At 39.2% G+C, this 21524-nt stretch overlaps 7 protein-coding genes across 7 annotated transcripts; 5 read left to right on the plus strand and 2 right to left on the minus strand.

The window, feature by feature from the left end:
- Positions 1–6977: 6977 nt before the first annotated feature.
- EAF02_005278 (uncharacterized protein) lies at positions 6978–8240 on the minus strand (the record flags this gene model as incomplete). Its single annotated transcript, XM_038901326.1, has 5 exons — positions 6978–7265; positions 7321–7542; positions 7600–7775; positions 7820–8094; positions 8209–8240. The coding sequence occupies 5 exons, from the start codon at positions 8238–8240 to the stop codon at positions 6978–6980; spliced, it is 993 nt and encodes a 330-aa protein (XP_038758666.1).
- A 293-nt stretch (positions 8241–8533) lies between these two features.
- Positions 8534–9010, plus strand: EAF02_005279 (uncharacterized protein; the record flags this gene model as incomplete). Its single annotated transcript, XM_038901327.1, has 1 exon — positions 8534–9010. One exon carries the CDS (start codon positions 8534–8536, stop codon positions 9008–9010), a length of 477 nt encoding a protein of 158 aa, XP_038758667.1.
- Positions 9011–9971: 961 nt separating this feature from the next.
- On the minus strand, positions 9972–10789 carry EAF02_005280 (uncharacterized protein; the record flags this gene model as incomplete). Its single annotated transcript, XM_038901328.1, has 3 exons — positions 9972–10430; positions 10452–10694; positions 10760–10789. The coding sequence occupies 3 exons, from the start codon at positions 10787–10789 to the stop codon at positions 9972–9974; spliced, it is 732 nt and encodes a 243-aa protein (XP_038758668.1).
- Positions 10790–12800: 2011 nt separating this feature from the next.
- EAF02_005281 (uncharacterized protein) lies at positions 12801–15255 on the plus strand (the record flags this gene model as incomplete). Its single annotated transcript, XM_038901329.1, has 4 exons — positions 12801–13668; positions 14020–14246; positions 14315–14636; positions 14681–15255. The coding sequence occupies 4 exons, from the start codon at positions 12801–12803 to the stop codon at positions 15253–15255; spliced, it is 1992 nt and encodes a 663-aa protein (XP_038758669.1).
- Positions 15256–15348: 93 nt separating this feature from the next.
- Positions 15349–16320, plus strand: EAF02_005282 (uncharacterized protein; the record flags this gene model as incomplete). Its single annotated transcript, XM_038901330.1, has 2 exons — positions 15349–15676; positions 15722–16320. 2 exons carry the CDS (start codon positions 15349–15351, stop codon positions 16318–16320), a joined length of 927 nt encoding a protein of 308 aa, XP_038758670.1.
- Positions 16321–17795: 1475 nt separating this feature from the next.
- EAF02_005283 (uncharacterized protein) lies at positions 17796–19025 on the plus strand (the record flags this gene model as incomplete). The annotated part of the gene is made up of 5 exons (XM_038901331.1): positions 17796–17811; positions 17862–18049; positions 18112–18291; positions 18348–18452; positions 18543–19025. The coding sequence occupies 5 exons, from the start codon at positions 17796–17798 to the stop codon at positions 19023–19025; spliced, it is 972 nt and encodes a 323-aa protein (XP_038758671.1).
- Positions 19026–19452: 427 nt separating this feature from the next.
- Positions 19453–21465, plus strand: EAF02_005284 (uncharacterized protein; the record flags this gene model as incomplete). Its single annotated transcript, XM_038901332.1, has 1 exon — positions 19453–21465. The coding sequence occupies one exon, from the start codon at positions 19453–19455 to the stop codon at positions 21463–21465; it is 2013 nt and encodes a 670-aa protein (XP_038758672.1).
- Between the last annotated feature and the right edge of the window lie 59 nt (positions 21466–21524).

A 21524-nucleotide genomic window follows, 5' to 3' on the forward strand; every position in this document is an offset into this window, starting at 1 on the left:
CCTTATATTCTTTAGATTATTAAGGTGCTATTAATGTATAACTATATTCATCTCTGATAGAGGCAATCAATAATACTCAGGAGACATTCTAGTTCTTGTTATACACTGATTATCTTAATATCAAAAATATATGATTATTTGTATATATAATTGTAACCATTATTGATCTATTACTTACTGTAATAGATTGTAAAGCTGTATCCTATGTAGTGATTATGTTTATTATATTATTTAAATCTATCTGAAAATACAGAGTAATCTTCTTAGAAAATTAAGTTCTATTATTCTTTGAATGCTTTTGCAGTATTCTCTTTATTTATATTATTTATTGAATCGATATAATATTCAGGAAAGAAGTGAGGTTATAAGAGTCTAGAGTATTTGATGATAGAGATTGCTTATCTTATTCTTTATAGTTTTGTATTAGAACTTTTCAGAATATTTGTGCCTTATCCTTTTTTCCTGATATATAGCTTTAATCGGTTTATAAGTAGATATTATATATTTATTATTTAAAGTTGAAATGCAAATCTCAGTCTAGCTTGCTCTAGTATAATAATTCCAGTTGGAAGACTAGCTTTTATAAGAAGTGTGGTTATTGGGGTTGTTTTGTAGACGGGTAAAGCTTCCTGTATTGTATTGTGAATTGTCTTATTGATTAGATCAATATATTTTTTGATCCCAATGTCAATCAGAATATAGTCTATATTTGGGTATTGTTTGTATAGCTCATCAAATCATACTTTAAAGCCGAAGAGAGCAATAGGGAGTATACAGATAATGATCGCTTTTCGCAAACAGGCTGCAGATGGTCCATAAACTGTATAAGCTATTAATTAGATATAGAATATAATATATATAGTTTTCGCAATATATATTTTGATATACTATAGAAATGTTAAACACTAATCAAAAAAGACGCCAAGTCAATATAAGGTTGGTTATACTCTATTAATAAGCCTTAAAGAAATCGGTATAATAACTAGATCCCGATTTATTTATTTTATTTATTTATTTATTTATAGTGATTAACGTCTTGTAGAGGACCTCCCGAGGGGTATGAAAGACGTGGCTAGATCTAGAGTTACAAATACAGAAAGGCGCTGATGCGCACGCTAGTAAAACCTCACAGGGTAAACCCAGTTCCTTCTATATATCCTAAACAAGCCAGTGTAATGATCGCAAATAGGGCCGTTTTTTGATTGGCCCCATATTCCTAGCGCTTCCTTCTGCTCATGGAGAGGAGCGCTCTGATTGTACAATTACTTCTGTCATAGAACCATGTTTTATGGACAGGAGCGGTGTGTACAGGTGTGCCGCTTCAAAGAAGCGGGTGTGTGTGTGATGGTGCTCCAGAGGAGCGGAGGATTCGGCTATTGGGCCGCTCGAGAGGAGCAGCCGGAACGATGGTTCCGCTGAGTAGCGGAATGGCGCATAGGCGCAGTGGTGGCGGCTGGAGGGGGGATCAGTTCCCCCTCAGCATTCGATCGATCGCTTTTGCGGCCCATAATAGAAAAGCTCTATTAGGGTTAGCGGTAGATTGTCGGAGCTCAGTGGAGCTGTGTCAGGAGGTCCACACTAAGGTGGCCTATGAGGCGGCATATAGGGTGGATCCATGTGGATCAGATCGCTATAGCCATAAGTCGTAGAACAGTAGGAGAGTGACCCGATCACTCTACCACTGAACCAGCCAGGCTCCTTGCGGAGGACAATGGTCTTTTTGTCGATCCCGATTTATTCTTATAATTGGATTTGCAATTTCATATTTCCTCGATATATGAAATAGCTCAAACTTTCCAAAGCAAAAAAGATCTTATTCTAATCTCTTTATTATAGGATATATCAAATGGTTCGGCAAAGCATATATATATTTATAGATAAATCCTTAGATATATGATATATAGCTATATTATTAATATATCTGAAATACTGTATTCTATCTTAATTGAAAAACTCAGTAAGATAGAGGGTATACAGAATAAAGAAAAGTGGCAATCCCTAAGAGGTATCATATACAATCAGGAAATCCTATATTATAATCCCCTCAAGCCTTATACGCATATATCTTTCAGTCAGAAATAAATCAATAAATCACAAAAGCGCTATAAGCCAACTTTGCTTCTTATATATTATAAAAACTATCTTTTAAGAAATATATTATAAACACTTTGTATATCTATTATTACTAATATAACCACTTTGCTAATTATTAAAGCAAGCTTAATATTATAAATAAAGACAATTATAAAATCAATACTAACTCTTTTCGATAATACTCTGTAATACTAAGAGCTGATAACATTATATCTTATAGCTATTTATATAATTTGACTAGCAATATATCTTTCTAATCCTTTTCCAATATACAATATCAATATAATCAGCCTCTATAATCTTGGGAATATTCTATCCTTCTTATCAATTTTAAGCAATATAATTATTTTAGCAAGTTTCCATTGTTAGAGTAATAGTTAAGTCTAAAATAGGCCGCGAAAATCTCATATATTATACTCTTTATATTAGGCCAGCACACTTTGAGGAAGCAAACGATTATCCGATTAACTCCAGGTAACATATTCCTAACTCCTATTATATATTTTTCCATTTCCTTTGTAGTGATTGTTTTTTTTCCATAATAAAATCGTTTGATAGTCCTATTTCTATAAAGAGTTATGCTATAGATTATTTGATACTTTGAAGCAATCGAGTATTGTTATAAAGAGTACTTTGGCTTTTTCCCTAGTATTAGTAATCTTCTAGTCTTCGATTATTAGAAGAGAGATCTTGAGGCCTATTTCTAGAATCAGTTTATATTAATTTATAACTTTGTATAGTTTCTAATTGTTTTATATATCATTCAAGCACTTAATTCAATAGGCTTGTTTCAATATTCGCACAACCCTTTATAGATTCTGCTGGACAATTACTATTCTGTTAGTAGTTCCAGTTCTCCTGGCTTGTATATATATTCAGTATGTCTCCTTACACTCGTCGGTCCATTACGAGAATAATCAATAGGGTTTGCAGCCTTTCTGCCCTATAGCTATTATAGAGACACTCAATACGCTTGTGAGTCTAGCGATCAGTCTATCGATATTATAAATAAATCGAAAATCCGGATTCTGGAGGTTTACTAAATGATTAGTTATTATATTTGTCAGATAGAATAAATCTGAATTATATATCCAGATATGCATTTGTTTATATTTAGAGATTCCTTTATCCAAGATGATAGTAACTTGAGTAATATGGTTGAAACTGCTATATAGATTGTTATTGATTATTGTTATAATAATAATCAGATTGAAAAAGGTCAGGTCTAGAATGTGTCCCCTTGCATATATAGAGACATTAGGAGTTTTGATATACTTTATTCTCTATTCAGCAGCTTATTGTATAAGTATATCATTTTGATTGACAATTGCTATTCCAGGTTCCTATAGATTATACTTAATATTAAAATCATTTTCAATAACCATACCAATCCCTAAAGCGATCTTTAATCCAAATATGTATTCTATTATCAATAGATCAAGTAAAGTGTAATAGGTATTAAGAATCAAATACCTATTAATATTAATCCAAAATAGGTTTTTGTTTTCGATTTGCCTTATTTGTCTGATCTTCAAGTTGCCTTCTTTTTATATATAGATAATCATTTGTAGTTTATACTCAGGGCTATCAGCTACTCCCCAGGTGTTGATCGGCTGGTATCAGTTATATATAATATAATTTTGGGTTGCCGAATTATTGTATAATCGGGGTTTTTGGATATAAATGATATCCATATTAGTCTTTCCAGTAATCTGTAGGAGAGTAATATGATTAGAATATTTGCATTCCATATTCGCTTATGCGATTGTAAGCCCCTTTCCCCTTATTGAGTTTGTACTAATTGTGCGATTCATACAAGGATGATAACAGCTTTGTCAATATTTGATTCACTCCTCTTATTTATTTTAGAATCGAGAGATGAGAAGGCTTTTTTAATTATAATTATTACATTATAGTTTATTTCTTTGTTAATGTAATACAAAGGGTTATAGCCCGGAGTGTAAATCGAACTATTGAAAGGGCTCTCTCCTGATCAAGCTTGTTTGGGTAATCAGTCTACTAATTACTATTCGTTCTTATAAGCAGTAATACAAATTCTTGGTATAAAGGGTCTAGAAATAACCACTTGAAACTATTTAGCTAATATTAAAATAAATATCTTTTCCTTATATACTTTTTGAATCTCCCTTCAATCAGTAGTTCTGACTTCTTTCACTTATTGATAGGTAAACCTGATTAGTTTTCTATTAACTGATTATAATACTACAGAACAATTGCTATATATAAATCGGAAGGGTTCTAGATATCCTGTACATTAAGTATTGTTTTGGTATTACTTATAGATCTTTTCATTGATATATTTAATAATTAATTCACTACATCTAGAATAATAAACTAAGCGATAATATATATACAGGTTACAATATAGCTGGCACTCGTTAAAATGCTATTGTAATTAAGGGCATTATAATCTATCAAGAAGCTTCGAGTATTTACTGACATTAAATAGCCGGAATAGTTTTATTGTCTTTTTGAAACTAATAATCCAATTAGCTCTCTTTATAAAAGGGTTCACTCTGTATTTAAAGACTTTATATTATATTAATTTTTTTCTGTCTACATCTTGATCTCTTTTCGAATAATTATATTTGAAAATATTATAAATGTACTTAGCGTATTATAAGAGACCTAAAGTACAACATAATTATATCAAATCTTTACAGCTTGAGCATTATCTATATTAAGCATAATAATCAGCTGTATACAATTTTTGTTTTACAAAAGGTTTTTATATTCTTCTAGCGTTTTGTATTTTAGAATCTACCCTATCCTATTACAATAAAGCGAAGGGATCAATTCGAGCCTTAATCTAGGAATTGTTTTTATAATCTTTAGTTACAATTCGAAAGGATTATTAATAATTATTTATTATCCATTTCCTATCTTTATAAGAATTATACAGCTGTTTCGCTTTTGTTATTTGTACTTTTATATCATTTCTATTATTTTAGGTATACTCACCTTAACACTCTTCGATATCTAAAACGCCCCCTCAGTCTTGAATACATTAATATAAAATTTAGTAATTTCCTTTAAAGTTGTTTTTGTAATTAGTATAGGGGTTCTCTATATAAACCCGACTTATCTTATAGTCTTGATTATACTATCAATACATACAAACCTCAGCACATTGATATAGCTCAGTTCCATTTTGCTTAGGGTTTTAATACACATATCAATTGTATTTGCGATTTTTAGAGTTACTTATCGCTTTCTATTCTTTTTATAAAATTGATCAGTTATTATTTTATAGATAAACTATATATCATCATCTCTATTTGCTTTAATTATCGATATGATTATTATTATTGTTATTGAAGCGATTAAATCGCAATCTGATATGCTCAGTAGCACGATAGGTTACTTACGATTGTATATTGATAGTATCATAGTATTGTAAGATTCCTTCAATATGATTTGTTATGTTATTGTAATTGATTAAACTATATATTTTGATTTAGTTATTAATATTAATATGGAGTTTTGCTTTCGACTTATCCAGGTTAGATAGTTCTATAGATGTTTATAATTAAGTATAATACTGAGATTGAGGGCAACGAGGCAGCCGATCGCCTTGCTAATCAGGGCATAACTGGGCTGCTTGACTTTAGCCCATTCTGCCTTCCTATAATCAGCAGTTTCCGTTTTGTTCTATATATTAAATATTAATGCTTTGAGAGTAGATAATAAAAGGAAAAAAGAGGCTTGATTTTCGAAATATATAATATATAGAAATCAGTATATAATATCTTAAAGTCGAAAAGCTTTAAGCTTTTTTGCAGGGTATTATATAGACTTATAGCGATACGGACTGGATATAATGACTTTGTAGTTTATTATATCAGATTCAATTACAAAAATAGTACGAATATCTATATATATAGAATTGAGAAAAGTCTATTGTATTTCTTTTAATATTCAATTAATAATCAGATATGTAATGATTAATTGCTTATATTAAATCGATTTCAATTCGAATAGGATATGATAGTATATATTAATTGTATTTTGTGAATATAATATAGTTTTATTGATTTTCTTATTAGATCTAGATTTTATATTAGGATATATTCAAATTATGTGAAACTATGTGAATCCTAATTTGTTTTAATACTTCGAGAATGAGCTTTTTATTTTAATCAATCTAAGATCTATATTGATTAGCTATAAGTGCTCTAAGCACTCTCCCGATCGATAGTAATCGATCTGATTATCCGCCGATATTCGAATGGTATACGAAATAAGGCTCTCTGAAACAGAACCACAAACCCTTAGACAGAATAGCTGCAGGATTGCTATAAGTAATACTGAGTGGGGGAACATTGGAGATAACAAGCCTTTGATTAACTAACATTATACTACTATGAGCGGCTGGAACACCAGCAGCCTATAGGCCCGCTCTTTAGTATATCTAGAATACCCTTCGGGAGGTCAGATATTAGACGTTAATCACTATAAATAAATAAATAAATAAATATAATTAAGTATACTAATTGGATGCTATAGGGTTTGTATTTAGATAATTTTAAGTTCGTATTAAGCTCAACGAGCTTATAAGCTTTAGGCTTTATAATTTTGAATTGATCTCAAGCTTAATTGAGCCTAGGATACAGGCATTACTAGCCTATTCGGGTAGAGCGGAGATTAGCTTTTATAGATCCCGATCAAATCCGATGAATTATAGAGCCTTACAGTGTATATACCCTGAAAGAGCCTATAATCTCTTCCAAAATGAGCGCGACCTCTGTATTACTTCAATATTTAATATCCTTATGATTTTAATGATTTCCTCGAATATAGAAGAAAGGAATTACAATATACTCGTATTGTTAGTACTTTTCCATATTTTGAGACAGTGAGGCCTATATGCACGCGATGTGCGCTAGTTTATATCGCGTGCATATTCTCGGCATCGCAACGACACTACTAGTAGGCTTAGGCCAGCCACAACGAATTTGATCCTCGATGCTGAAAAGGTGAAGAGCAGTACTGAAATGGCGGTGGATATCAAAAAGAAATTTGCTTGGCAAAGGAAGATCTGTAGGATTTGTTGTAGATATTTCAAACCATTCTAGAGATCCAGAAAAGTGAAAGCCATTTCCAAAGAAGAGGTTTTTGAGTGGCTCGGGATACTTGTACGCCAATTTATACTAAGATCAAAATCAACATTTACAATAAAGTTATGTTCAAAATCATTCTACTCACCGTCTCCAATTGCAAAGCCCCGGTAACCACGTCTTCAGAATCATCGACACTCTTCCGCACTTCTATGTGACCAGCTCGAAAAGCCTTATGTACACTCGGTGAAAGTAACCAAAGATTACGCAAGACAATTGCATTATCTTGAATTTGACTAGAAAGCAATGCATTCAACCGATCCACATTAGGTGTAGAAATGAAAGCTTCAAGGATGCGAAGTAAGCGTCCCTATATCGAAAAATGAGAAATTATCTTACTACGCAAAATCATTTTTCACAAACTCACCTCTTCGGCGGACTCGATGTCTCGAAGAAATGAGGGTGGTATCACGTGAGCAGACTCAACCAGTGTCGACACCGGCCTTGTATTGCCCTCTCGAAACATTGACATGGTGCAATATGGCCCATCTCTTTCTCTAACCATAGCGTCAAGTGGCATAGAAATGGGCTCAACAACTGTTACTATTAGTTGTCAGCATAGTCCAAAGACTGGTCATCTTACTAACACCGGCTAGCCAACTTTCTCCAGTCTTTTTTGAATCGGCGTAAATTATCTTCCACATTATTCTTATCTTGATCAACTATTGACTGTATAAATTGTGCGGCAAAATTGGGCTCGACTGCTTCTTTGATTAAATGCTCCAGGAGTGCATGTTCAGTTGGTGACAGATCCGCGGCCGAGATTGCGTCATTGACGAAATCGATAGCAGCCATTACACAATACATATGCTCAATCCAAGTTGGAGAAACGGACCAACATGCAGCGTTGGTTTTGAAGGTGCTGACATTTTGTCAGGGTTAGAGGACGTTGATGTTGATATTGTCATATTCTTGATTGGCCAGTGCACAAACACCCTGCAAGCTGCGGCTCGCGTAAGGTAGGGTGACTAAGTACCTAGGCACTGCACTACGAGCATTGTCGGTCATAATTTATTAACGACGATGATCATTATTGCGTGCAATCAAGCAAAGTGATAAGTTATTGCTAGAATTAAATGACTATTCCGCACAAGCAAATTTCAACCAGTCACCCACAACATAGCTAGCCGCCTTCATAATTGCCTATCTCATGTCTTACTTAAATCTCCTTTCCCTTGCTGTCTTTCAGCCGATTGATTTTGCTAAAATCTTTGCGTACTCACTCTCCGAGCTTCAGTTCTAGTTTCCACATCCACCTTGCTCTCGCCCCTAACTGTATCTTTCGCGAAACGAATTCAGATATGGAATCGCAGACCCCCTTAATTTTGGAACGCGAAAATCTATACATCACACTGAACGGACTCGATAACGATGAGACTCATTTCCATTGGGGATTTTATCTGTGGAAAGATGTTGTTGCCAATCCAGATGATATTGGGAAATACTTTCATGTCACTGACAGAGATAGTCCGCACAAGTTTTCGTATGAAGATACACGCCACTCTGATATACGAGGAGCCATAAATTTGCGAGTAGCATTGAAGATTGCCATCATCAAGCCTGCACACTGGGATAGGCTAGGAGATTTATTGAGCTGGGTACCCATTCATGCATCAACCACTTGCCGTACTCAGGTTTTGGAAGCACTTAAAAATCTAGATGAAGAAGGGATTGTCAAGTTGAAGAATGATGGCATCAAAAGTATCGAACGAGAATGTCTGAAATATGCAAGAATTGGGGAAAGGATCATCAAGCAAAGCAATCACTGCAAATTCTGATTATCTATCTTCTGTTGATGAGGTGGTTGTAACAAGTAAAAGAGTCAGGGAAGATGAAGGTCCATCATCGAACGGAAAGGTATAAAGCCATCAGATAGTAGTTAAGAATGTCAAATCTATGAACTTTTGGAGATTTTTAAGAGCCTGAGTTAGCAAATCGATGTGGTATGATGAGATCTTTCGGATCATTGAAGTGGTTTGGTATAGCGACGCTTTCAGAATCTTGAGTCTACGGGGTAGACTATGAGTATTGGATGCTATTTTGTACCGACTACTGGAAAACACCTATGCATCATCAGTAACATTTTGTACACAATTTTCAGATAGAGTGAGAAGCTCTAAGAGTAAAAGTCGCCTCACATAGAATTCAAGAACCTATTGACCAAAACTGATTCGTGCCAATCTTCAATTCTTCCAGACTCAGGATTACTCAACTGTAAGAATATCCGCCCGTATTGTAAAATATCAGACCGGCTCTCAAAATCTCACAGGTAAGATATCCTGATTTTCAGCTTCCAAAAACGACTCATCAAATTTAACAACCAAAAGGTGTCACCCCCCACAACTTCACTTCGGCTTTCAATTCTCTCTCATACTTGTCACCAAATGCCCTCCTTACAAGTTCCATCTTATCCTTGTGCAACAAGATTTTATACATAGCCTTAGTAAACTCCCAATATTCTGGCAGAAATCCCGCGCATCTCCAATCTATAATCCCAGACAACTTTCCTTGGTCCACCAAGATATTCGACCAACCAAGATCTGAATATGTGAATACAGAACGATGATTTCTGGGCACATCTTTCTCCCGAGTGCTCTAGCAGGTGTAGAATTTATGTGACCAACGAGAAAATTGTTAAATTTGTTGAATCTATTGACCACGAACATGTGTCATCACGAGATAATTCTCATCTCCGTGTTCTAAAACGTCGACGAAACGTGGTGCAGGGATGGATGTATACTACTCAATGAGTTTGAGGGCGTTAGGTTCGTTGATTCCAGAACGTGTGGTTTGCTCAATGTAGAGTCTAAAAGGGGCCCGAGCAACCGATACTGCTCCTGTAGGTCCATATAGCCATCTCCCGAATCGTACCAAGTAGTGACAGCAATACACGTACTGTAGACGGTAAACACAGCCATAAGCTATAAAAAGTCGCCTAATTGGGGGAAAGGAAAAATCCGAGAGTAATCCTAGGCATCGATCCTTTAACCAACCTTTAGAAATCTTGTCAATAACAAAAAATTGATATAATGCAGTGGCGAATCGAGAATGGATTTCGAAGAGATGACAGCTCGGTAGTGGAAGGCGTTTCATATCAGGTGTGAATTTTTGCGTAAACAAGATGTTATATTCCCATTCCGTGCCATCTCCAAGGAAAAGACCGTACCAGTCTTTTGGGAAGAGCCTATACAGCCCGTACTATTTGAGACGTTTCAACACAGAACTCAATTTGTGGATATCATTGCTCAACATCTCCCTTTCTTCGACTCGCTTGACACCCCGGTAGGGTTTTAACTTCATTGCAACATGTCCCCTCTGGAAAGCTTTGTGCATACTCGAGGTGAGGAGCCGCAAATTTTTGAGATAGCTTTCGTCATTTTTCACTTGGTCTGAGAGGATGGTACGCAGCCGTGCCACATAAGACGGTGTCAGAAATGCCTCTAAGATTCGTAAAAGGCGACCCTGACGCATGTTAGTATGATGATATCTGATTCTTTCTAATCATGAGTGTAGTAATTGTAACTCACTTCGTTGGCCGATTCAATTCCGTCAAGCATGGTTGGAGGGATCACCTGCGCCGATTCGTGTATCTAGAACCAACTAATGCTCTGCGCACATATAATGGCACGCATCAGCTTGAAAAAAAGATACCTTACACAAGCAGATTTAGTACTGGTTTGTCCATCATCATTCACAATTCCATATGAAAACCATAACCCGCGCTATTCATTCCCCCATCGTACTTTACACGATCATCTAGCCTTAAATTCATATCTAACACCCACTGTTTCGTTGTCTTGTCCTGGAAATATCCGGAAGTAGTAGCACCCTCCGAAATTTGCAATTCGATATCAAAGGCCTCTATATTCCCCTCTCCAATCCAATGGAGAAATTTGCATAACATTGGGGATTATAACTTTGTACCAGGCCTGGTGCAGGAAGAACTTACCATATCAGTAATACTGAAACGGGGGTTTGGTGGATTCTGCATTTCAAGACAACTGTACGCTTAGTGGATCTATCACACTAGTGTACGTCATGAAGATTTCCGTGATCGATGATTACATGCAAGAGGCACTCGAAGAGAGAGTAACTCAAGTTCCTGAAGAGGATAACCAGTTCGGTACATTGACCTATCGCACATGGGTCTTAGAAGCATTATGGGCCCTCAACAAGGAGGGCCACATCAAACCTACCAACAAGATTCGAATGATCGTAGAGGAGGCCTTATGTTGGACCAATGAAAATGCACTTCGGGAGGACGTGACTATTGCCGCGAGGGCCTGGAGCCAAGCGTATAATACTTAGTCTCTTGAATGGATTGAATTCCGAGGTTAAAGCTGTGCGGGTGATCTTCAGTGTCGTATCTATCTGGTTATTAGTAGCCTTCGATGAATGCCTATGTGGCATCCCGAGTATGGCAAACTCCGTCGGATCCAGAATTTTATATATTTGGTAGGAACGGAAAGTTGCCCCATTACGAGTCGGAGTATAGATAGCGCGCCAGCCCGATTAACTTTAGGCACCGGTTGCTGTAGTTGCTCCCGTTAGCAGCCATCCCGTATTTACTAGTTTTAGTCTGACTGGCCGTTTACGTATAATCAGCTAAGATGAGAACAGCATCTCAACCAGTGACAGCCATGATAAAGTCAGTTCCACACTCGATTATACATATCGCGTGCACGCAAACATGAACATGAACACAGATTGAGGTGAAGGTGCACCTTCTTTGATATACAGGACGCCTTGGGGATATGTCATTGCATAAAATGGAAGACATCTTCTCTACGTGGAAGTCCTCGTGTTATTCACACAGGTTCGAACTAATCGTCAATAGAATTTAGATAGAAGCTATGATATGCACAAATCAAAACGAAGCAAACAGAAAGAATGAGAAAAATGAAAGTCGATGTTGTCTCCCGGCTAGGCATGGAGAACTCCGTTCAGTTTGCAGGCATATACGTCTGTAAATGCCACTTCCCACCCACCTGGTTTCTCGTTTGATAACAAGACCACTCGAAACAACCTATTTGCTGCAAAGCACTTCTTCTGTTCAGCCATTCAAGTAGGTACCAACATTTGGCTTAAATCAATCACCGGATATGCTGTCAGAACAAGCCGCCATCAAATGAACATCTCACCCTATGTGAGTTTCATTGGTCTGAGGGGTCGTGTGTAGTACAAATCTGAAGGCTGTGTAACGCCAAGAATTTTCCGTTTGCAGCGTTACGCGTTTGTGATTCCGCCATGTGCGCGATTAATTCGTTCAATGATCCAGCACCAATTGAAATTATTTGTGTCTCGCGGGCTTGCAAGTGCCGGGAACCTAACATGATGAATCGTAAAGCAATTCGGTGAGACTCTAGTCGACATTGAACACCTACTCCCACACTCTTCATTTTGCTCCAAAAAAGCAAGTCACTTATCTCTTGCCGAAATTTTCATGAGGCGGCCATAGTAGCTGGATAAATAAATAGAGCAATCCAGTCTGTGCCAACTAAAAACTAGTGGCCGAACCATATGAAGGTAAAACTTGGAACATAGAAATACCTATACTTAATTATCATCATGATAAAATCTAAGGAATTTCCCAAGAACTTTCTTTTCGGCAGCCGTGAAGATTATATCCTCAAAACACAACTTGAAAGCATATCTGCCGAGAGAGAAGGAAACGTGGAGTTCACCGCCCAGAATACTCAGTCGATGCATTCTACCTTAGCCCCGCCAAATACTCCTTGGTCCCCCAAGGACGCATCTCAAGATCACCAAGACTCACACAAGGGTCAAAAAACCCGTCCGAATCTTGAAGATGGACACCATTCCAGTATCAAGTCCCAATCTAAAATGGCTTCATCCTCGGACGAAAATTTTGAACACTGGAAAATGATCGCCATCAACTCCCAGAAAGAGAACCAGAACTTGAAGTCTCAGCTTATCGAAATCAAGGCTCAAAACAAAAATTTGATTGATGCACGGAACCGACGAGAAATCAGCAAAGGTTCAACTGAGACCATTTGGTACGCCCTTCTACAGCAAAATTGGCAACAAGTTCAACGAATCAAAGAGTTGGAGAAAGATGCAAGTTTTAGAAATATGGACGGGCAGCTTGAAGTACGACTAAGTTCCAAACAGATCGGTTCATTCATGGAAAGAATGAGATTGGCCCTGGAGTCCATGATGCACAAGAACGGTATCAGCCTACGCACCAATATGGATATTGTAGACACCAATACTGATCTCCAGCATCTTTTCCATCTTTTATATGGTGCCGAAACGAATTTGGGACTTGAGAAACTCATGAAGAATCTAGATCCACAGCTCTTACTTCGTGGTCTCTCATTGGCAGCGGTGAAGCAGTGGATTTTCATGACAGACTTTCCAGTATTCGAGGAAAATCGCTTGTCATTGGCGCAAATGAAAGTTATCTCACAAAAAGGTATATTGCGAAGTCCCCTTTGTTTCGTGCAGCATGCTAATCTTTCAATTCTTCAATCTTCAAGGCGACTGGAAATGTGCTCGCAAACTTGCGCTGGAGAGCTACATCAGTATAATACGGGATCCCTCTTTTTTGGAGAATGATTTACGCGAGGAGACACAGAATCTTGTGTCGAGATTTGCCAAGGCCATTGCTCCTCTTTGCAAGCCTCCGCATAATTCTGAAAAAATTCTCAGTAATATATGGGTCGATTCAGAAGGCACAGTTGGAACGTTGTTTATAACAGCCTTGACTTTCAAACCAGTACTGTTGCCACTGGGCAGCAGTATGAATTTGTTATATACCCACCAGGAACGGCAACAACTGAAGCTATGCCTGCTTTTGAAAGCCTTGTTGCATCCGAGCAGCCAGGAAAGGACTTGACTTGCGAAGTTTGGAGACATGCTTCTCTGTATGCTTATGAAATAGAGACTGCTTCAAAATTGAATGATCCTGCAGGTATGATGATCAAACCAAGCAATTTCATTGTCCATGAGGCAGAAGTGCGCGAGAAGAAATCCTGCCTCAAAAGTGAAGTAGTAATTTCAAAAGGTAAGACAACACTCAATTTAATGGAGAATCATGGACAGGGCTGACAATCGCTCAGACTTTGACGAGAGCCGTTGGGATGCCGATGAAGAAATCAATTTACGAGCAAAACCTGGACTCGGGAAAAGAGAAAAGGCCAAACAGAGGTGTAAAGGGCCATCAGATTAATGCAGATGTTGATAATACAGCAAATATTGGGAAATTCACCACGAAGAATGGATTGCAGCGGGGCATTGGGCCACCGATAATTGATCAAACAGGTAGATGTTCCCAGGAACCACTCAAGCAATGTGGTGGGACACCTAGAGAATCATCATCCTATTGCTCGACCTGCTTGAACTTGTACCCAGAAGCAGTCCTCGAAGAGCACCTAAAGAAAAGTAAGTTACCTTGTATTCGAACTAATAGAACTAATAGAATGCAGGACCTGTTTGGTGCCAAGCTCCTTGCTCTATATGCAGTGGGAAATATACCCGAAAGTCCGACATTGCTAAGCATAAACGACACCAAAAGAATCAAAGAGTCGATGCGGAATTGAGCGGTACCAAAAAATTGAAAACATCTCCCCTCGACTTTTTAGTAGAAGTCGCAAAAAAGAAATTGGATGCCGATCGGGTGACAACAGTTGCGAAAGCAGAATTACCACAAAATAATTCTGGTAAATCGAGACAAAGATCTAACAGGAGATCAACGCGGCTGAATGTCCAAGAAGGAAGAGCTCTTGGAGTTGAAGATAACATGCCTCCTGAAGTGATGAACGACAGTTCTCCTAAGGCGAATTGCAATGTTCCTCTTGAAGTGGAAGCTGAGGATCTCTGCGACACCTCTGCAGTCAACGAAACTGAAACAAGACCAGTGATACCGAAGTCTTCAAGTTGTGAAAAGTGTGGGGCGATTTTTACATCTAGTGAGGGCGTTACCAGACACCAAAGAATGAAAAGTATGGTAGAGCTACGTACTGTGTTGATCGATGAGCTAACAAACGACCTTAGTTTGTAAGGCGTGCCCTAAGTGTGGAAATTGGTTTGGCCGCAAGCAATTGCTCAGACATAATTGCAACCAACAAAAAAACACAAATCCAGACTGTGACAAATGGCCCTTGTTGAGCCCCATGGGCTTGGCGGGGATGAAATATCTGCTGCAACCACGCAAGCTAGTCCTAAATCGCCAGGTGATCCAGAAACGGAGAGCCTGAAAATATCAAATGACGATTGCCATGAGTTACAAGCGGATGCAGTCTGTAGTCAAACAAGCTCCCCTCTCTCCGAGTTTGAAAAGTCTCCTGTCCTTGCAATAACTCCGGTACAATATTCACCAAAGCGAACAAGGCTCTGTAGTGACCAAGATTCAGAGAAGCCACAGGCACAGAGGGATGGTTTTGGTACTGGAGAAACTGAAGAAATGCGGCCAATTAAATTACGTAAGTGAAATTAATTGTTGCGAAAACAATAGCTGACAACGTCAGGTCGATTGAATGTCATACAAGAAGCGGCTACAATGACAAATCTCCCAAGTTTCTCTGATCAGAAAACACTCGAATTCAATGGCCATCATGTACAGGCACCGATTCCTTCTCGATCTACCACTTTCGAGTTTGAGAAGTGGCAGACTGTTGCTCCCATAGAATCCAACGAGCGGGGATCGGGAACGGATTTTAAGGTTCTCAACTTTGACAACTCTGCAGGCCCTCGGAACGCCTGGGATTTGGAAAGCGATTATATTGCCTTCGATTCTCATCAGGATAGTTTCTTGGGCTCATTGGGAGATTGCCAAAATCCTTTCAGCATCCATCAGGACTTCCACAATGAAAATCTTGTGCCTTCCTCAAGGTCAGCAGTGTGTATGGACGGATCTCGATCTCTCAATTTTTCTGCCCAGCCCCTTGCTTATGAAGATCGTCATACCGCAGCGGGAAGACAGCCCCAAGGATCAACACACCTGGTGGCATGCCATGTGACAAGAGAGAGAGATTTCGGTAATTCCCAGCGAAAATCTAGTAACGCCATCGCCGATATTCTTAATGCCGACCTTTTGAATGCCGAAGGGATCAGCTATAATTATTAATAAGGGGCTTTCATATGTGTGCGAGCGAGGTTGTTGGCAAACAGTCAGTTTCTTGCTTTATTTGACGTGCGAACTGAGTTGAGTCCTATGTGTGTACGACCCAAAAATCCCCACTCCCTATTATGAGGAGTTGCGAGGAAAATGGTCAATGGAAAAGACGTTATTAAGCAAGCATTAATGAATGGCGATGGTCACAAATCTTTGTATGTCTAGTTGTATACCTACCTAGGTATCTATGCTTTTGTCTCCTGTAACAAGTCGCTTACCTAGCTGGTGACTTGAATTTCTGTTCTGAAGTATGACAAACAAGTACTGTATTCTGTCAGATAAGATTGAGACGAGAGTCTTATTGTTGTTGGGGCATCAACCTTCATACATCAGGTTGGTTTCGAAACGACTTGTGAAACTGCAACAAAGCCATATCAGGTCCAAAGGTGCGTAAGCAGTAAGCATAATGAAACAATAGAAGTGATGGATGAGATGCAAAAGTCTGAAGTATTGTAGATAGGAAAATTAAGCTTTTCGCTTCTGACAATGCTTAACTTAACGTGGCAAGGTTTGCATCTTGTTGATGTTTGTATGGTTCACGGAGAAGATAATCAGAGATCTGCACGCAGTCAGACATGAAGCATACTAGGTAGGTACTATGTCAGTAGATTGGATACCGGCATCCCTCCGTACCCAGGTAAGTACGAGATAACTTCATTCTTCATGTTGGTCAGGCCAAGTCTGGTTACATCCTCCGCATTGACGACCTCTCTTGCGCCCAAGTTCCAAACCCTGTCCGATAAGGTAACGCCGACATCTTTTGGAAAGACTCCATAATTCCATATCCAGATACCACACTCACATATGCAAGAATACTTAGAACACAATTGACACTTAATAATTGATATATTTCCTATGCTTCTTATTTGTTTTGAGTTCAAGAACAGAACGGGCAGTTCTTCGTATTGATTGATTTGTTCTCACTTCATTTGCCTACCGCGGTCAGACAAAACCAACACATATATACGGCTCCCGCGCCTACTTTTACATCTGCGGATCTGTACATCGCTCCTACCTCAGACACCATCTCACGCTTTATTTGGAAATTTGTTGCATACGACTGTTCCATCGCATACTGCCATTCTGGCGTTTGGAAAAATCGACAATCTCTCAGGACTATCTATAAGATCGATCACCATTCCTTCTGAAGTCTGCGAAAGGGAAATTACTAAACAAGTGGCCGTCTTATCGAATTACGATATCATCGTTCATGTACATGGGTTGCCAAAATTCAAGCGCATCACTTATCTTCCTCCAGGATCAAGGTTTTCTACTTCCTGCAACGACTTCCTGCATCGATTGAAGCGGCCCGCAGTTGCCACTACACGTCTTTGCCATTCATATCTCAGCCTAATAGGTATCAATCTTACGAATAGCTTATCTGCAAACTTAGAATTGGAGAAGCACAAGCTTTGCCGCAGGAGAAAATGGAGATTCCTCATTGTGAGATCTTTGCTTGAGGATCCTCAGAATCATGGCTAATATCGCTCAAGCAACTTTCACATTAGTCAAACCGGATCGGCGCGGTCGAACATTCCCGCAAGCTATTGCACATCGAGGGTACAAAGCTGCGAATCCAGAAAATACTATGGGCGCATTCAGAGGTGCTGTCGAGATAGGCGCGCATGCGATAGAAACCGATTTACACATCACAAAGGACGGGGTCTTGGTTATTTCACATGTGTGTTGTAACCTTCAGGATTACATTTCTCGGTGAGAACGATGGCTAACGCGCCTCTCAAGGATCCAAGCCTTAAGAGATGTTTTGGGAAAGACGCAAAGATTATAGATTGCGACTGGTCGTATATATCTACCCTTCGCACTGTCCAGGCCCCTCACGAAGCTATGCCTCGCCTTACCGATCTCTTAGAATACCTCACTACACCTGGGTTAGAAGATATATGGATATTATTAGATATTAAGGTACATTTGCCGCTATAACAGTGTTAGGAGAGATTTCGAGCTAACGAGAGTAAAAGCTGGATAATGATGCAGAGCAGTTAATGAGTTTAATCGCTTCATCGATTAGAGAGGTGAAGCCAACAAAACCTTGGAATCAGAGAGTTCTATTAGGCTGCTGGGCAGTAAGTCATTTCTTTCTTCTTACTCAAACCTTTCCTCATCAACTATCTTTCTGCGCATTTTTGAAGGGTTACTGACGGACATTCATGTAGGCCAAGTATGTTCCGCTGTGCGCTAAATACCTTCCCGATTTCCCCATAACGCACATTGGATTTTCAATAGGGTATGCGAGAGAGTTTTTATCCATACCTAATATAAATTTCAATATGCTGCGGCAGATTCTAGTCAGACCTGGCGGTTCTAAATTTATGGCCGATGCCAAAGCTGCAAAACGATCTATGTTGGTGTGGACTGTTAATGAAGAGCAATGGATGAGATGGTGTATCAAAAATAAGATAGATGGGGTTATCTCTGATGACCCCAAGAAGTATCTGGAAGTGTGTGAGAAATACGATTCTGCAGATTCGAAAGAGCCTGGCTTCGGGCTCAAAGATTGGGCATTGATTATATGGTTTAATTTATTGGCCATGCTATTTTCATGGCTATTCAGGTACAGATATGGCTTTAAAATAGACAAGAAAAAGGTTAAAGAAGGTTATGAGACATCGAAGCGCAATGCGGCATTGTCTTCGTGACACATCAACTCTAGAATATTTTGGAAATTAACAAGTACGCATGAGTTTTGCCGACTTTTCATCCCATAGGCTTAATATGATCCACCGTAGGAAGGTCGAAGCACATTGGTTATCAGAGTGAAAGTAGTGAAGAGATGGAGGAAATCTGTCGAATGACGATGGTGGGTTCGAGATATTCTGCCTGACGCCATTGGAAATACTAATTGTGATTCAATGTCAATAGCAGAAGTGTTCTCGTTCCTTCGTTTTGATCTATTGTTATTGGTCTCTTTACAGCAAATGACCCTTTACTCCTTGAATCACCAGTTTCCTAGATCCCAATCATCATTTCTTTTAGTAAAGAATCATACTCGCGTTGAATATATGTAATTTATCACTTGCAATATGTCTTCAGACTCTTCTTATTTAATCTACGCAAGAATCAGAAATGTGCAATACATACACGATAATTCTAAAGTGTAACCACAAACAAAACTACACTTACCGCTGCCCCTTGTATCTTAGTGCGCCACGACAAAGGTGCGTTAAAACCCCTCCAACTGTTGCTCATTACTTTGTGAACTGCCGCAAGTGCCGAGGCCAGGATAGTGACAACTTTGTGGTACACTGGGTGGAGAGGGAAAGCGAGTCTACTGGTAGTATTTTTGGCAGAAAGGAAGGGAACTGGAGAAAGGGTGAGGAGAACAACTATATGTTGGCCATAGGGACGTTTGAAATTGTGGCAAATGGAGATGAGACTGGCAGGGTGAGGGGTGTTAGGGTATATGAGAATGGAACGGAAGAGGCACGACGCGAGAAGAAAGAGCTGAAGAATGTTTCTCTAGATCTTTCTGGAACAAACAAGGCAAGCTTCGACGCTGAACCATCGCACGATATATATGATCAAACAAATGTAAGCACGCAAGAGCTCAAGCTTGACGGGCTGAGAACGCAAACTCTTCTAATAAAGGGCAAACCCAAGAAACCCAACGTATTTGGTAGTCTACGGAAAATGATCGTTCGGCCGAGGAGTGAGCAGGACACCGCGGCAACAGGTGAGCATAAATCGTCCACACAGGGTACTGTCAAAACAAAACTCAATAGGTTCAATACGATCACTGGCGGTTTCCGAGGAGGAAGGAAGAGCGAAGACATGGAAGAAGAGGGTTCTCTATCTGCATCGGTAGATGATCGGAAGGTTGATGATGCTACGGGGTACGAGTATCTTACGCCAAAAGAATTTCTCGACCTTCATTTTCAAGGTGTAGTTTCAGGCAGCAGTAGTACGGATGTTACGATATCAAATGCGATTTCTGCACCTATCGATATACCTCAAAAATGTCAAGGGGACACATCACAGAAACGGACTGCCGAGAAGCGTGCTGGAGAATATATGAGCGAAATCGGTCGAAATCCCTTTGCGGACAATTCAGCAGTTGTCGACTCTTTTATTAGGGATTCTGCAATCTCCGACGTCAAAAATAGCTACCAGGAAGGGACATCAGAGCGATCGAGTCATGGTACTCAGTCAAGTGGACAAGGAAGAATGAGCCGGGAAACCGAGTTCTCTCAAGCTGATGATGAACGAATGGAGATCATTACCGAGGCAATCGATGGAGATACAATTAATCTAACGCCGGACAATATCGATGACGTACTTGCAGTTTGGAAAGGAGGGTTTGGAACTTCAAACCATTCGTCACCTGATCACATACCTCCTCGGCCTCATGCTTTGAGTCATTCGGTACACTCTCGCAGTATTGAAGCCTTGCCGATGCCTATACCTTTTCGTTCTCAAGGCTCAAGTTTAGATGTCGCGGGCTATAGTGCGAGCTTACCAAATGTTCAGGAAGACGAGAAGAAATTTACCAAAACTCAGTGGACGCAGGAGAATGTTTTCGAGAAAGTATCTTCCGCGCCTTCTGCAACTTTGCAGCATGCCGTGGACTTTGTTAAACCGCCGAGGTGTTTTGATATGCAGCAGGAAAACAACACGACGAAAGAAAATCTTCGGGAATTTGCTTTGCCTAAGAGGAGCAATACGGGAGATGATTCACCACATTCTCAATGCCGCCAGGAAACCTCAAAAGAATTTCCTCCTCAGGTTTTTGCTTTACCCAAAAGGAGTAATACAGGAGATGTACCATATTCTCGACAACTCTTGGACAAGAGGGATGAACTTCCTCACAATTTTTCTTTTCCGAAAAGGAGTAACACAGAACATGTTCCACACTCTCGACATCCTCTGGCTAATGAAATCACCCGGAGCAACACCCTCGCCAGTAGTCCTCAGGCTCCAACAAGAAGCCAACCCGCATTACCAGATATACAAGAACCTGCACAAGAAACCATCGCTGGTACTCGATTACTCTTTTCTGCCCTCATCTTCTACAATTCTATCCCCACCTCGGAAAGGCAAACAAAGCGAGCAAGGTCGCCAATCACCTCGACTCTGGAATAGGAAGATACACCCATATCAAAGCCCGAAACTCGTACAAATCCACTGGTGCCAGAGAGAAA

This window comes from Botrytis sinoallii (genome assembly GCF_014898435.1).
Source record: "Botrytis sinoallii strain Bc 23 chromosome Unknown BSIN_008, whole genome shotgun sequence".
Classification (NCBI taxonomy): domain Eukaryota; kingdom Fungi; phylum Ascomycota; class Leotiomycetes; order Helotiales; family Sclerotiniaceae; genus Botrytis; species Botrytis sinoallii.